This window comes from Echinops telfairi, unplaced genomic scaffold (genome assembly GCF_000313985.2).
Source record: "Echinops telfairi isolate 266 unplaced genomic scaffold, ASM31398v2 ScPeMD7_1713;HRSCAF=2227, whole genome shotgun sequence".
NCBI classification, from domain to species: domain Eukaryota; kingdom Metazoa; phylum Chordata; class Mammalia; order Afrosoricida; family Tenrecidae; genus Echinops; species Echinops telfairi.
Window position 1 is genome coordinate 1,092,060 of NW_022105611.1, and position 15,172 is coordinate 1,107,231.

At 46.5% G+C, this 15,172-nt stretch overlaps 1 protein-coding gene across 1 annotated transcript in view; it reads right to left on the bottom strand.

The window, feature by feature from the left end:
• FAT3 (FAT atypical cadherin 3) overlaps positions 1–15,172 on the bottom strand; it is a 684,233-nt gene that overhangs the window by 149,489 nt on the left and 519,572 nt on the right. Inside the window, exons 5-6 of the mRNA XM_030886441.2 lie at positions 9,576–9,890; positions 7,626–7,836 (exon numbers count right to left, since the gene is read on the bottom strand). Of these exons, the coding sequence (XP_030742301.1) occupies positions 7,626–7,836; positions 9,576–9,890 (526 nt within the window). The remainder of the gene's footprint in view (positions 1–7,625; positions 7,837–9,575; positions 9,891–15,172) is intronic.

A 15,172-nucleotide genomic window follows, 5' to 3' on the forward strand; every position in this document is an offset into this window, starting at 1 on the left:
AAGGGAATGCTTTCATGCTGACAGCTGCGTGAAATGCAGGGCCAGGCTGGTTCTCAAACCAGGCCCACTGCCTAGGAGTCCACTCCCGCTTAAAGGCCCTCCTTAGAGTTTCTGTGGCTGTAAATCTTTATGGACACAGGTAGCCTCCTTTTCTCCAACCAAGTGGGTGGTGGTTTTGAACTGCTGAGCTTGAGGTTAGCATGCCAGTGCTTACCGGATAGCACCACTGGGGGCTCTTTAAGGATATTTTTTTTTCTTGTAAATTAGGTGAGGGGTTACACGCCAGGTCGTCAACGTTGTATTCAACAGTTTAGAAGGTGAGGATTTGTGGGTATAACACCAAATAGAAATTATGCAAATTGTCAACTTCAGTTTACTCTAGCTTCAACGTGAATGAAAATGAAATATAGAGACTCTAAGGCAGAGTTTAAGTTACTGTTTGAAAGGGCCAACCTTACATGTTCTCCTTCAAGGTCCTATATAGAAATATAGATCATTGTTTTTGCCTTCAGTGACATTGAATTGGTGCAGTGTTACTTATGACATGTAGACTGTGCACTTTCAGGTATGGTCACTTTCATGGCTGTCATGTTTTACTGTTTGTTCTCTTTATGTGTGTGAATAAGTGTCTCCCGTATCCACTTCACTGCTGTAGATACTCTAGACTAGAAATGTCTGTAGGGGTGGAGGAGAGAGACCAATAGAAGCAGACCAAAGAGCATTTAAAGAGAGCCTGGTAAGAGTCTCCGTCTTCTCGTCTGGCCGGCAGCCTCGGATGCCCATTTCCAGGGCCCTTACTCCTAGTTCCACCAATGTATCCTGATACGGTTCCTAAAATGAATTTCTGACAAGGGACACAGGCTCCAAACCAGCAGTTCACCATCAATCCTCACCTGCTCTAATCACCGACCACTTAAGCATCCCATTTCATGAATGACTCCATCTCTCTCCCCCCAGGTCTCATTTCTCAGGCTCAGTTTTAGCCTAAGAGTTGCATTCATTTTCACAGGAGACCATGTTGAATTCAACGGGGGTGAGGAACGGTCAAATGCAAGGAGACCGTTGGCACTAGCCCCATCCCCATTCCCTTTAAGCCAAGAGTGCTTCCGCAGAGCCAGTAACAGAACATGCAAAGCCGAGTGTGTGTGTGCAGCAGCGAGAGGCTAAACAAAAGGTGGGGAGGCGGGAGGACACTGCCCGAGCTGGGCGGAGGCTCAGCCACACGGAGGACCGGAGGAGTCACAGCCTGAGCGTAGCTGCGGGGGTGTGGCAGAGATGGTCAAAGCGCGCTTGTGAACAGTGCACGGGACAGATCATTCACATCTGGGACGTTTCTATGACCAGTTCAGTCAAGACGGTGGGACAGAGTAAACAATGAGCAAAAGAGGCCGTCTGGGTTTTTATTGGATTCTGAACTTACATGAAGCAAGCAGGAAAGCCCCGAAGAACGAAAACAAATGGGTCTGGAATGAAATTTGTTTTAGCTAGCCGCTATTTCCTCAACGTGCTGGGCAACAGGGCGCGGGCCATGGTGTGTCGTCAAGCTTTTGTAGAGAGTGGTACAAGGCACCGCCGTTTCTCATTAAGAGAGCTGATGATGAAAATGAGGGCCCCTTCCAGGTTCCTCCTCTAGCAGCTGATGCTATTCTAGGCTGTGCTGAATGTTAAAAATATCAACCAAATTCTAGTAGTCACCAAGGAGGAAGTGTTATGTGAGAAGCTTCCAAAACACGGAGCTGTTGCATCTCAATGAATTCAGGGAGTCGTACGCAAGCTGTTCATTCAAGGTCGGCATGTATGCTGAACTTAAGAAAAATGCCAGCCCCAGTTATGCTTGATCACGAATAAATCTCCTGCCTTGTAATGAAGCAAGCACAGTGCGGGGATGGAAAAGGATATTAACTTTGACGGTAGGAGAGATGGGGTAGAGATCAGGAGACAGTGTGGTAGGGTGAAAAGTGCCTTCTAAATTTGGCTTGAAATTCATTTTTTAAAGCAATGAATATATGAGTTGTTGTTTAGATTTGATTATGTTCCTAAAGATGCTTGAGATGTGCTTCCATGGGGTATATTGTTGCTATGGAGATGAGAGAGTCAAGTTTGGGACCCAATTTGAGACAGAATATAGAAGAGGAGAAATACAGTGTTTAAGGGTAATTGAGTCTGTTGGCATCACTCTGACAGAGAAATATCTGAATCGGAAATGGTCCATGGGCAGGCATGGCGACTCTCAGAGGTACATTTTACAGTAAGGAAATATAGTCTCCTCTTTAGAGTTGACCACCAGAAGCTGAAGCTCTGCTCAGAGGACAGAGTTTAACTGCATTTGAACTGTGGTGCTGATGAAGAAGATTAAACCTGCAGTAGACTGCCCAAACAACAACCCGATCTCTCGTAGAGGAAACCAGAATGTTCTTCTGAAGCACCAATGGCGAGACCCCACTTACTGCCTTTGGACACACCAGCAGGAAAGACCAGTCACAAGGTCGCCAAGAACATTCTGCTTGGTAAAACAAGATGAAGGAAGACCTCGGAGAAACCGATTGGTGTCACAGATGCAAAAATAAATTCACACATCCCATGGCCATGAAGAGGACAAAGGACCGGGCTTCCTTCAGCTCTGCTAGACACAAGGGGACCATGAGCTAGAGCTGAGGTGAGGGCAGCTGCCCACCCTGACCTTTCACCCACCCTTAAGAAGGAGTGGCTCTGTGGAGCACAGAGTTCAAGAAGGACGAGGCAGAGCAGCCAAGAGCCCACAGGTCAGCAGGAATCGATGGCACCCTAGGGCTACGGTGACTTTGATGTGTCTGCAGCGCAAGGCAGGTGTTCAGGTAGAGTTGGATTTATGTGCTAGTGCACAACACCAGAGAATGATTTCCACGGAACAGCCTTTCTCCTCTCTGTCATTCTGTGAACCAAATAAATAAAGATGCTTTCAGTGCTTACCATCTACAAGGAAAACTATATTTCTAGCCTAAGTCAGGTGAACAACTAAAAAATGGGTGAGAGCATCCCCGTCAAATGACGAGTAAGAAGGATTTATTTCAAGTGTGTCATGATGGTAGCCTTTGCAATACAAACATTTGCCATCCGAATAAGGATACGGGGCTGAACTGTGGACCAGATTGCTTGCACATTAGAGAGCATGTAAATCAAGGAGCTGCTGAGTTGAAATCATGAGCTCCCAAGAAGTGTGAAGATATGTGCTGAAGCCACAAAGGATTCTGGGTTATGTTTTCCCCCTTCAGTTTCTTTGCCTCTTAACACAGAGAAGGAACATGCTGTGCGTTGGGCTGTTTAAACACAGAACAGCTGAACTTTATTATGTTTCCTTTTAATTACAGCTTTCTTCACTGGGTTACAAGTAAGGCTTCTGTGTCTGGAAGCTGAGAAGTCTCGCTCACCTAACCTCATAAGCAGTGGGCTCTGTGGGGGCACAGGCACATGCTAGAAGATTGTCGGTGTAGGAGTCCAGGCTTGGTGTCAAGATCTTGCTCACCATCCTGTTCTTGTGAGTTCTGATCATCAAAGGAGGAGAAGAAACACAGCTAAAGCAAGACTCTGGTAGATTGGGAAATATGGAAATAAGACAATACTCTCAGGGGGGAAAGCATGCTGAAACCGTGCTTCTGCTTCCTTAACGAGAGTTCATTAGTTGTAGCTGCAAATGCTAAACCTGTAGTCTCGGTACCTGTGAGTGTCTGGATAGGTATCTGAATATACGAGGCCTAAAATGGAATCCAATCTTGTACTCTGCTTGGATGATTCTTAAGGGCATTTACCAAGGCATGTCCTATAATAAATCTGAGACCTCATTTCAGTTCCATGCTGAAATTATATGCCTCGTGTCTATTCTTAGCACTCAACTATAGGCTAAGCTTCTTAAGCTACTGATTATTCCTTCTGTTTCCTCTTTGTTAGCTTGGCCAAGGAAGATGCTTAGTTAAGGAGGAAGGGAGGAGAAGATAAAAGTTTCAATGGCTAAGGATAGGTATGCAAGAACTCTTGAAAGCGAGAACAAAACATCTGAATATGATAAAAAACAACAATAGATACTTAGAGAAGGGGAAAAGTGTTGTCAACAGAATGGAAAAAGATGACTCTGCTGGATTAGAAAGTCTTCTCAATAGGGAGCTTGGGGGAAGGGGGACCAGATCTATACTGAAAGAAACCAGCCTCTGGGGCAAAGACTGATTTCTTCTGAGACGCGGTTGGTTGGATGTGGAAATGGTAAGGAAAATCCTGTTTAGCTTGGGTATCCAGCCAGGAAGTTGAATATGTAAGAGAAGCTCGGTAAGAATTCACCAGCTTGACAGTGAAATCTCTGTGGTGGAAGCACCCAGACCAGAGGGTCCTGCCTATAGGTCTTCAGTTAGAGAAATGCTCAATGAATTTTCTTAACCATGTTCTATAGGATGGGTGCACTTAGAAAAACAGCCACAGAGAAGCATGAAAGCAGATGCCATGCTCTTGGTAATAGCTTCTGGATTTATATTTGGAGCAGCTTAAAAAGACTCCTTCCCAAGAGAGCCCCATGTCTTCTTGATGTTCCCATTCTGTCAAAGGCACTGTGCTTGTTATGGCTGAGAATGTAGTGGAAGGCCACCTCGACTCTGGATAGGTTTTGGGAGGCATCAGTTGTGCTAACACATGGACTGCCTGTGGCCTCTCCATCAGTATCATTTATTCCACTCCCCCTGGGGGAGAGCAACAGAAGCATTGGCAGGGGTGGAGAGGGGTCGGGGAAGGAAAGAGGAGATGTGAGCCTTGGCTTTAGCAGTTAAGATTGGAGACAAGAGAGACAGAAATGAAAATGTGTAATAGCACCAATGACGCTGTCACAAAGAGAAGCAAGTGAGGGTCCATGCAGCACTGGAAGGCATGCTTGCTTACACACATTCATACAGACCCATGCAGGGGTGCTGAAGAACTACAAAATCAACACAGGTACCGGGGCTCAGGAGGCTGGTAGACTGTCACAGCAATGAGAGCTTGTAGGGTTGTTTTTTTTAAGTGGAATCCAGTGAGGCTATTCTGAGGTGGAAGTGGTGGTGGATGAGATGGGCTACCGATCAGGAGGTTGCATGCGTGGTACCGGGGACAGAAACAGGCAGTAGAGGTGCTTATGAAATGGAGTGTCACAGGAGATGGAAATAAACCAGTGGCTGAGGAGAGAGAACAACTTCTCCCACAGCTCACAGACAGCACAACAGTTCTTGATGCCTTTTGGGTGGGTACTACACTCTTGTTTGGGCTATTTAAAAGAAATCAATATTGCATATGTCCGCTGGAGGACACAAGTTTAAATGGAAATGCATCTTCCATGACTCAAATTGCAAATGGTGGTGTAGGAATGGCCACAGTCAACCAGATTATGAATGTGTGAGTCTGTTGTCTCCCCAAGAAAGAAGAAGCTGTAGCAGAAAAGACCTTAACCAACTGGAAGTTACTGGGAAGATAATGAACTGGAGCTATCGCTCACAGATCCAAAGAGCTTCAAGTTCATAAATGTTACATGAGGATGAAGAAGGACTTGGGAGCTCAGGGTCAGGCTGACCTTGCATAGGAATGGTATGGTTAATGCCAATGAAAGACGTTCCATTGCCACTCCGGAAACGTGGTAAATAAGTTTGTTTGCCACTCAAGTGTGTGGTAAACAAGCCTTTTCATTTGGGAGTTCGGGGAACCCTTTCCTTTACCAAGCAGGGATTTGAACTAGTCTCTCCTGGTCCAGCTCTCTTGCTGAGAATTTGCATATCCCTCTGTGTCCCCTGCCCCCCAGGGAGCCCTGGTTGCACAGTGGTATGCATTCGGTTGCTAACTGCAAGGCTGGAAGTTCAAAACCACCAGAGTTGTTATGAGTTGGAATTAACTTGATGGCAGTGGGTTTAGTGTTTTTTTTTGTGGCCCCTCAGATTCCCAAAGTCAGAGTGAACAGTGTAACACGATCCCCAGGTGATGCTTAGGTACACATAGGAAACCACCTGGGGACTAATGAGAACCACCTGGGGAATCCTTTTGAACTATAGATTCAGACTCAGCCTATCAGGGATGGGAAGGCAAATTCTCAGCAGGGGAGTTGAGCCAGAATGAACCGGGTTTGAAGACCGGCTACTGAGGTTGGACTGAGGGCCAGGGGCCGTTCTGTTTGTGAGCCTCCTGAAAGCAGAAGTGAATGTCCCGAATGTGTTCTCCAGACTCTGCGGGGGCCTGGAGGAGAGGCAGGTTCCTGCCCCTCCCCGCCAGCCAGCGAGTGATGCGTGGAAGGAAATGAGTCCTGCAGACTCGCTCTCTCCTGGAAGGCCTGCCTCCCGTGGAGACCCATGGGAAGTCAGCTCAGCTCAGTCCTGTGTCACCTCCGGGTGGGCTGGTACCCAGGCTCCTCCCCATCGTTCCTCTTTGCAATAGCCTCTGCACTGTCTCGTCCCCACCGCCTCTGCCTGCAGGTTGGTGGAGGGCAGCCTGCCGTCTCGCACCTTCCTTTTCCAGCCCGGTACGTTGCTTGCTTGCTCTCCAGGAATCTGAATGTCGATCCCCGAGCTCTACCCTGCACAGCACACTGACATCTGCTTTCTCTATCTGCTCTCCTGGGAAGCTCACGGGCAATCGCGCTGGGTTCCCTTTCCTGCCCTTCCTTCGTGGCCCGCAGCCAGGGGAGTCTCACGGGGAGGCTTTCTGGGAGAGAGGAATGGCATGATCTTGCACCACGGGGGAGGGGCTGAGATGCGTTCGCCTCGATTTTCAACTGGAAAAGGCCCATAGAAGCAAACCAACCCACAAAAGGATAAAAATAAGACAACCGAAAGCCCCAGACCTCAAAAGCAAAAGAAACAAAACATACCCCCCTCCTGAAAAAACAAACAAACCCAAAACCCTCCCAACCCCATCAACCCTCCAACAAAGGAGTCACGGGATATGAGTAATGCAGTCTCCGTGAGAGGCATGTACGAATCTGTGGGCTGAGCTTCAGCCTGTCACAGGCGGTTATCAAAGATGGAATTTAATTTGCTTAAAAAAACACAAACAACCCAACCCATACGCAAAAGAAAACAACAACAAAAAAAATCAACCCCACCCGTAAAAGGCAGATTGGAGAGCTGTATTTTAGCAAATGTGTTTGCACTCAGGGTACCTTCTGTTGAGCAGTTCTGCCCACAAGCTGTCTGTAGAATATAGAACATCTCTCGAGCATGCTTGCCACCTTGAAGCAGGGCAGTCGGGAGCAGAAAAAAACAAAGAAAAAGAAAAGAAAAGAAAAAAAGAACAGAATGCAGAAAAAGGTGAAGAAAAGGAGAGAAATGAAAGATAGCAAGTCTAGTACCATCAATACATTTAGAAATGAGATTAGCCAAGTGTGACAATAGGATTTAAATGACACACAGAAAGACATTAAGATTACAGTAAATAACAACGTACTATGGGAAATCCAGCCAGAGAGCACTTTCTGTTCAGCTTAGCTGCAGAGTCAGAACGAAAGCACAGGTTGATTATCATTTTACTGGCTCTTTTGCATTCCAGCCCCATCCATCTTTTAGTCTTAGCGCTCGTTACTTTTCTAGCTAGTTGCTCCAAACAGCTGAGTATGACATTGCGCAATACTGCTCCGGAGGGCTCGAACTTACCCACGATGTCAAACCACAGAGGGGTGTTAGCTGGCTGTACAGATACCACCCCTACAATCTCAGTTACTCTATCGCTTTCCATGACGGTGAAGTTATAAAACGGCTCGTCGAAGGTCAACGGGGTGGGTGAAGGGGGTGGCTTCTTAATCCACTCAATGTGCAGGCGGGCAGTGGAGGATTTCTGTGGGCGCCCATTGTCCACCGCCTTTATCTGCTCACACACAGAGAGAAGACAGAAGAACATCTTTATGGCGTTGAGCTGTGGTCCCTGGTGAAGTGTGGGTCAGTCAGTGCATAAGGTGCCAGGACAAGGACCCCTCCTCATCAATGTTTCACAAACGGGGAGAAATGAGTGGAGGTTTGAGGGGAGTGCAGCCCATGCATGAGGAAGAAGCACCTTAGCCAAGGAGGGTTCCCACAACAGGTTCAACAGGAGACCCGAACTTCAGCCAACTTTACAGATATGGAAGACGGAGACAAGAAGACGTGTGATTTGCAGTGTTTTAGGGACACGAATGGCAGTTGTATGAGCAGGAATGGCTACTACTATTCTTCATACCACGGAGTCCAACTTTCCTGCTGGTGGTGATGGTGGGAAAGGGGACAAAGTGAATGTCAATCGCTATGTAAGTAATATGTGGGATATGTGTAAAGGTGTGTGCAAGTGTTTTCCAGCTCCTTCCTCTGCTTCATTCTGGAAGAGCACTCCACTGGTACACAGTCCCAGAGGGTGATGGGATAGGTGGGGGAAAGGCAGCAGCCTAGCTCTAAGGATTCTAATGGGCCAACTTGTAAGGAGAGTAAGAGCACTCTCTCAGTGGAATCATGAGCTTGTGGAGGCAGCAGGGAGTGGGGGAGATGGCAGGCTGATTCTAATGCCTCTTATCTGTGGTCATAAGCGGGCTGATAAAAGAATAAGGAGAGTTGAGGGGCATCTGCACAGGGCATCAAAAGCGTTCACTATGGCTCATCCTGCCCTCAAAGTTCCCAAACCACACCCACTGTCTGCAATAACTTGTAGTCCAACAGAACCCCTTGTGATAGAAGCAGAACAGGTTTAGTATTATTATTTTCCTCATTTCCTCTGCTCCCTCTTCTGGATATGTTACTTGGCAGGGACAGAAAGGTGGGAAGGGGACTTCAAAGAGTCATCCCATTCCTTAAAATAATGAAGACTTGACTGTGTACAACAGAGACCTCTGAGGGCAAACCGGAGGACAGTGGATGCCACGAGTTGTTGGGGCTCCGTGGGGATGGCCACGCATCTCGCTGTCATGGGCACTCTGCACGACCAGAGTGGTTGATGAGAAGTGGCGGGAGCAAGCTAGTACCTTCTACAAGGAACTGAGCGTCTCTATTTGAGATGGTGCTCCTGAATGTTTGCATTTTGAATTTGCTAACAGTAAAAATTTCACCCCCTGTGGATTTGAGTCTTGTTTTTTCATCTTTTCGGGAATCACACCTAGCTTGTAATCTGTGTCACACAATCTATTCTGCTAAATTCATGTTCTATCTCCCTGTCAACTGTGACAGAAGTTATTTTCTTTGCGGACCTGTGGCGCAATCTGTGTGGCGGGTTGGGCACGTTTCATGGCTGTTCCCTTACCTTCTATTTACACACATGCTCAGTACTTTGAATATGCCTGAGGGTCACCGAAGGGGCGTCTGAGTGTGTGATGGAGCGCCTGGGGACTGGCAGTAGAGAAGGCTTGCTGATAGCACCCCCCCAAAGAAAACAACTTCACTACTGATGCGATCTCATCACGGTTGTCAGAGATCTCACCTCATCAAGGTAGTCAGTCAGAGATCTCCCCTGTCCTCGCCTCCCAGACATTTATTTACTTTGTAGGTGTGCTTTCTTATTCCATCGTTTGATTCTCTAGAGAAACATTCATTGGAAAGAGAGTAACCACGACCCCAGGATTGTGTCTGAGGTTCCAAAGTTCTTACCGTCAGGATGTCATAACTCCCTGCGGAAAATTGCTTCCTGGAGGAAACCAAGCCGGTTTTGGGGTCAATAAAGAACTTCCCATCATCATTCCCATCCACGATGCTGTAGGAGATTTCCGCATTGGGACCCTCATCTCTGTCAAATGCAAATGCCCTATAAATGGGTTCTCCTCTCTTCTTCCGGTCACGCTCCGGCAGCTTGATCTGATAGACCTTCTCTGGGAACTGAGGCTTGTTGTCATTTTCATCAAGAACCTGAACCACCACCCAAATTGTCGACTGTTTCGGGGAAGAGCCACCATCTGTCACCGTCACCTGGGTTTGGAAAGAGAAAGCATTATGTAATTAGGATCGCTTCTCAGCCTTTTGGCTAAGATCAAGTGTAGCGTTATGTAATTGGAGAGGGGGGCAGGGAAATAACTCTTTTCGCCACTTCTCCCCCTCCCCATCTCACTCTCATGAAAGGTCTATTCTGTGCACTGGTGCTCCACTCCTATAGGTTTTATCTAATGCAGAACTTTTCATAGTTCATTGCCCTCCTAGGCGACACCCCCAAGCCTAGGGATGAAAATCACTGCTGAAAGAAGAGGAGTGAAGAAGGGTTGACTGTGGGGTGGAGTGGAGAGGAAGGATATATAGGACTGACTGTACACAACACATCAACAAACCCCACAGAACCATGGTAAGTTAACTTATGGGCATTTCTTCCAATTCTTAGATAACTCCATGCAAACTCTTCCAATACTCCTTTTCTTTCCCTCCTTCATGTACAATTTGTGATAGTTTGCATTCTCACTGAACAACAAGAAAGCTGTAATGTATGCTTCACAATTTAGATAGCTGGTTGTAAGTACATTTGACAGTTAAAGCATGTTCTTAACCATCACAAAACATTGTGGGTTTTTTTTCCCCCTGCCAGGAAACTGGGAGGGGGCTGGGTGCTCCTTCTTATGTCTCCGAGATGCTAATGTTATGTGTGCCCATGAATATGGAGAGAGAGGAGAGAAAAGAAGAGCATGTGTACAAAGAATTTGCCTGGCAGATAGAAAGAGTCTTTGAAACTGGGTGTGAATCATTTCTAGGGGGTCATCACGAGGATAAGCAGAATAACAGCATACAAGATGGGAACGACGTGATGATTTAGAAGGCATTTTGCCCTCCACAATCTTATGTATGTCCTCCAACAGCCTCATCAATAAGTAGACCAAGTTAATTTCCATTTCACATGTGTGAAAACAGAGGCTCAGCAGTTACCTAGTAAATGCTAGAGCTAGATATTGAATTTTTGGTAATTCTTAATTTCCTGTTTATGCACAGTCCTTGGAAGAAATTTAGTCTTTAAATCATTGCCTTGCATAAGGCAGGGGTATCACTCTGGAATACATATGTGGAAGCTGGAAGGAAGAGAAAGATGTACTATGTATCAATAAGAGAAATACAGCCCTCCACAAGAATGAAGAAAATCAAGACCAGGGGAGGGGAGCACCTGCAAGTCAGAGGAGGCACTTATATATCTGTTGGTGGGAATGGTGGGTAAATGGGGAGGGGATACCTCACATCGGGAAGGGATGCTAACCAATAATTGTAGGAAAACTAAGGGGAGAATAAAAGCAGTTCTATGTTCTTGTGTAGACCCTTTGGCTATGTTTCTACCCACCCTCGGTGAACCACGCCATGGACTAAGCACTAGGATGATCTAAGACACTGGCCTTACAGGGAATCTGGTTGACTAATGGTTACCATGGTGAAAGAGGAAGAGTTTTTGCTTAGAGGGTATTGAATTTATGTTAATGGTGGTGGAATAATTCGGAAAAGGATATCAATAATGGTTGTACAACATGAAAGGCATGATCAATAGCACTGAATTATACATGTAGAAGTTGTTGAATTGGAGAATGTTTTGTTGTGTGTATGTTTTTACACAATTTTAAAAAGGTACACGAATAACAATGCGTGCAGGGAAAAAGAATGTTCTAAACTTGATTGTGGCAAGGATTGTGCAATTGTTCTCAATATGACTGAACGATTGAATTGTATGGCATGTGAAAGAGGGCCAATAAAACTCTTGAGAGAGAGAGAGAAATACAGTGGTGGGTTATAGTACCTGGCCACACAGTTATTCTCCCAATAAAACAACTTGACAAGAATTACTGGGGGGGGAACGCTGGGGGGGCACAAATTAAAGGCTTTCTGCAAAACTGGAACTGCAATCTAGTTTAGTTCTTCTTCCAAGTTGCCTAGGAGGGTGGTTTAATAGACTTAAGATACATTTTCATCGGAGTTCTTGCTTTCTTTGAAAAATCAATCAAGTTCGCTTTCAAGGTTATTTTCCCAATTGGTTCATTATGTTTCACAAAAGAATCACCTCAAGGACAAATATGTACCCAGGCTGAGAAGGACTCAAGCCAATTCCTGGACAGGTGGAGTTTTGGAGAGGCAAGTTCTGATGCTCCTGCTCAACCACCATGCTATACTCCCAGGTGAGCTGGTTCAACCAAAGCATATTTACTTATTGGCTGCTTGACTACAGTTGCCTCTCTCTCCTGCTTCAATAGCCCCTTTCAAAATCTAGGCAACCATAATGTCTTCATGGAGCACAAAATCCCTTCCTCTTGCTTGTGAAAGAAGACCCTGCCCTAGGCCATCTGAGGTGACTTTCTGGGTGCTCCTTCGGCGCTCCACGGCTGCCAAGGATGGAGAAGTCCTTGAGGCTGTAGTTCATCCTAACGTGGAAGGTCTTGGGACTATGACATTGTGCTCTGTCTTCAGGCAGGGAAGGAGGCAGTTGCAGAGACTCAAGAAAAGGCTCATCGATTGCCTCCGCCACCACCTCTCAGGCCTGACCACGCAGGCATTCTTTAAGTTCTTCAACACCATTATCACCAGCTGCCATAGAGCTGTCCTCCACTTGTGATGACACCATGTGTGTCAGAATACAACTGTGCCCTGCAGGACTCTCGATGGCTGTTGGTCACCAAGATTTTCTTCTGAGGTGCTTCTCCAACCTTTTGGTCAGCAGCCGAGCACATTCATCAGTTGCTTGTACCACCCAGGTATGCCTTCTCAGCACGTCATACTCTTTTCCACGTCCCAGCTTTTGCACACAAGTCCTCGCTCTCTGGGGATGAGTACTGTCCTTATCCCTTCTCTCTACTCATACTATTTATCCTTACGGTTCAACAGCGGAACTATCACTTCCTTAGGAATGTCTTTTCAGACCCCATAGAACAAATGCCACCTCCCACATGCCCCCTTTACCAAATTAGTCACTCTTAAATCACCCAAGAAGGAGCAATGGTGATCCCCTGGCTGCTAACCACAAGGTTGGTGGTTCAAATCTACCAAATACTCCGTGGGAGATGTGTGAGATGCCTTGATTCTGTAAAGGTTGGAAAACCCTATAGAGAGCCACTGGTGGCATGGTGATTATGTGCTGGGCTGCTAGCCACAAGGCCAGTAGTTCGAAACTACCAGGTGCTCCACAGGAGAAAGATGAAGCTTTCTACTCCTGTAAAAAGAGTCTCAGAAAATCGCCAGGTGCTATTGCCTTTTGTCTTACAGGGTTGCTATGAGTCGGATGGACTCAATGGCAGTGGGAATGAGATAGACGAGTAGGCGCGGGATTTGGTTTTGGTTTTCATTAAAGCAGCCTACAAAGAGCCCTGGTGGCACGATGGATAAGCTAAGGTTGTCATTTCAGAGCCACCAAAGGCTCTGTGAGAGAAAGAAGGGCTCCTGGCAAATGGCTCCTGTGAAGATCACAGCCAAGAAAACCTTTGGGAGACCTTCTCCTCGGTCACACGGCGGAGCTAAGGGCTGAAAATGCTTCTGTGGCATCACAGATGAGGTTGAATGAAATGGAAAAAAATCATTTATTCCAAACTCTTTCCTGTGATCATGAATGAGAAGAATGGTCAGGCATGGAGGCACAGAGAGACTGAGAGCAAACACACAGTCTCTCAGGTCCCTTTTGCTCTGACTCTGTGAGTGGGAGTGACCTAGAGGGAGACAGAGTGCAAATCCTGCTCTGGGGACTTGTAGGGGACAGTGGTTGTTCAGTAGTAGAGTCCTGTCCTCCCATGTGTGAGATTGATTCTTGCCCAAGGTACCTCAAGTGGAGTCAGGGGACCTTTGAATGCTGAATAGATTCCAGAGGAGACTAAAATGGACAATGAACAAAGGCCTGGTCATCTATTTCTGTAAATCTATGAATGAAAAGCCCATGGATCACAAAAGGTCTGCATAAGGCTACTATGTGTTAGAGGGCAGCTCAGTGGTAGAGAACCACTCGGGGTTCAAAATCAACTTCCTGCACTAAGAACACCTCCAGTCCCACTGTCTCTTAGGATGGTCAGCCTCATCCAAACGGTGATGGCATCCGTGGGCATTTATTCATGTTACTTTGATCTAATTAAAGATTTGGCTTCTGTAGCAGACTGTGTTTCTCAAAGGCTGGAATACAATTCTCATCATATTTTTCCTGAAGCCTAATGTACCCTCAAGAGCCCTGGTGGTGAAATGGTCATGAGATGGGTTGCTAACTGCAAGGTCGGCAGTTTGAAACCACCGGCCTCTCGATGGGAGAAAGACAGGCCTTTCAAGTCCTTTCAAGAGCTGCAGTCTCAGAAACCCACAGAGGCAGTGCTGCCCTGTCCTATAGGGTCTCTGGGAGTTGGAATCGATTTGATGGCAGTGAATGAATGCACCTTGAATGGAAGTGTGCTGAATTGAACTTCCTAGCTCACCTCAATGGCTTGGTTTCCATTATGATTGCTCTAGACCGACTCATCTTCTTGGTCATGTTTTATGCCTGGCATAGTCCAGCAGATCTGCAGAGCTCATATTTCATGCTGCGAGGCCTCACTTCACCCACCAACAAGGGGACTAGCCCAGGTGGAAGGTGTAGCAGAACTAGAGAACAAAGCACAATGGAAAAATCCCCATCGTTTTTCATTAATGGTGCAAGGAATTAGTCATTGTTTAGAAACTACCCATGCATTTGTTTGCTCACGTTGCACATTCTGACAAGAGAATAGCAAGCCATTCTAACCTAGATTTCCTGCTCTTATCACCGATCAATAACCAATGCTCTGGCAATTAATCAAAGGCCCGAAGGAACAGCAAGCACCTGAGAAAAGGAACCACACATATTTCAATGCCATAAAAGGAACAATACAAGTGAAGCCCATTTTATTTTTATAGGATACCCTGTGGTTTGTGGAAGGAGCCTCAGCAGCGTGATGGTCATGTTGGGCTGCTAACCGCAAGTCTGGCAGTTCGAAACCACCAGCTGCTCCAAGGGAGAAAGATGAGGTTGTTCCCTCCTAGGAAGAGTTGCAGTCTAGGAAACCCGCAGTTCCACCCTGTCCTATAGTGCCCCTGTGAGCTGGACTTAACTCAATGGCAGCGCGCGTTGGTCTGCGGAAGCCAGGCAGGGTCAGAGGCAACCAACATGGACTAAATAGATGATGATGATATAATTATGAAAGAGGAACCTGTGCTTAAATCTACTCCTGGCGGGTGCAAGAACTTTATGGGACCAGAAATGGATGGACACAGAATTCTGAAACGACAGCAGCTGGTGGAAGGCTGCGTGC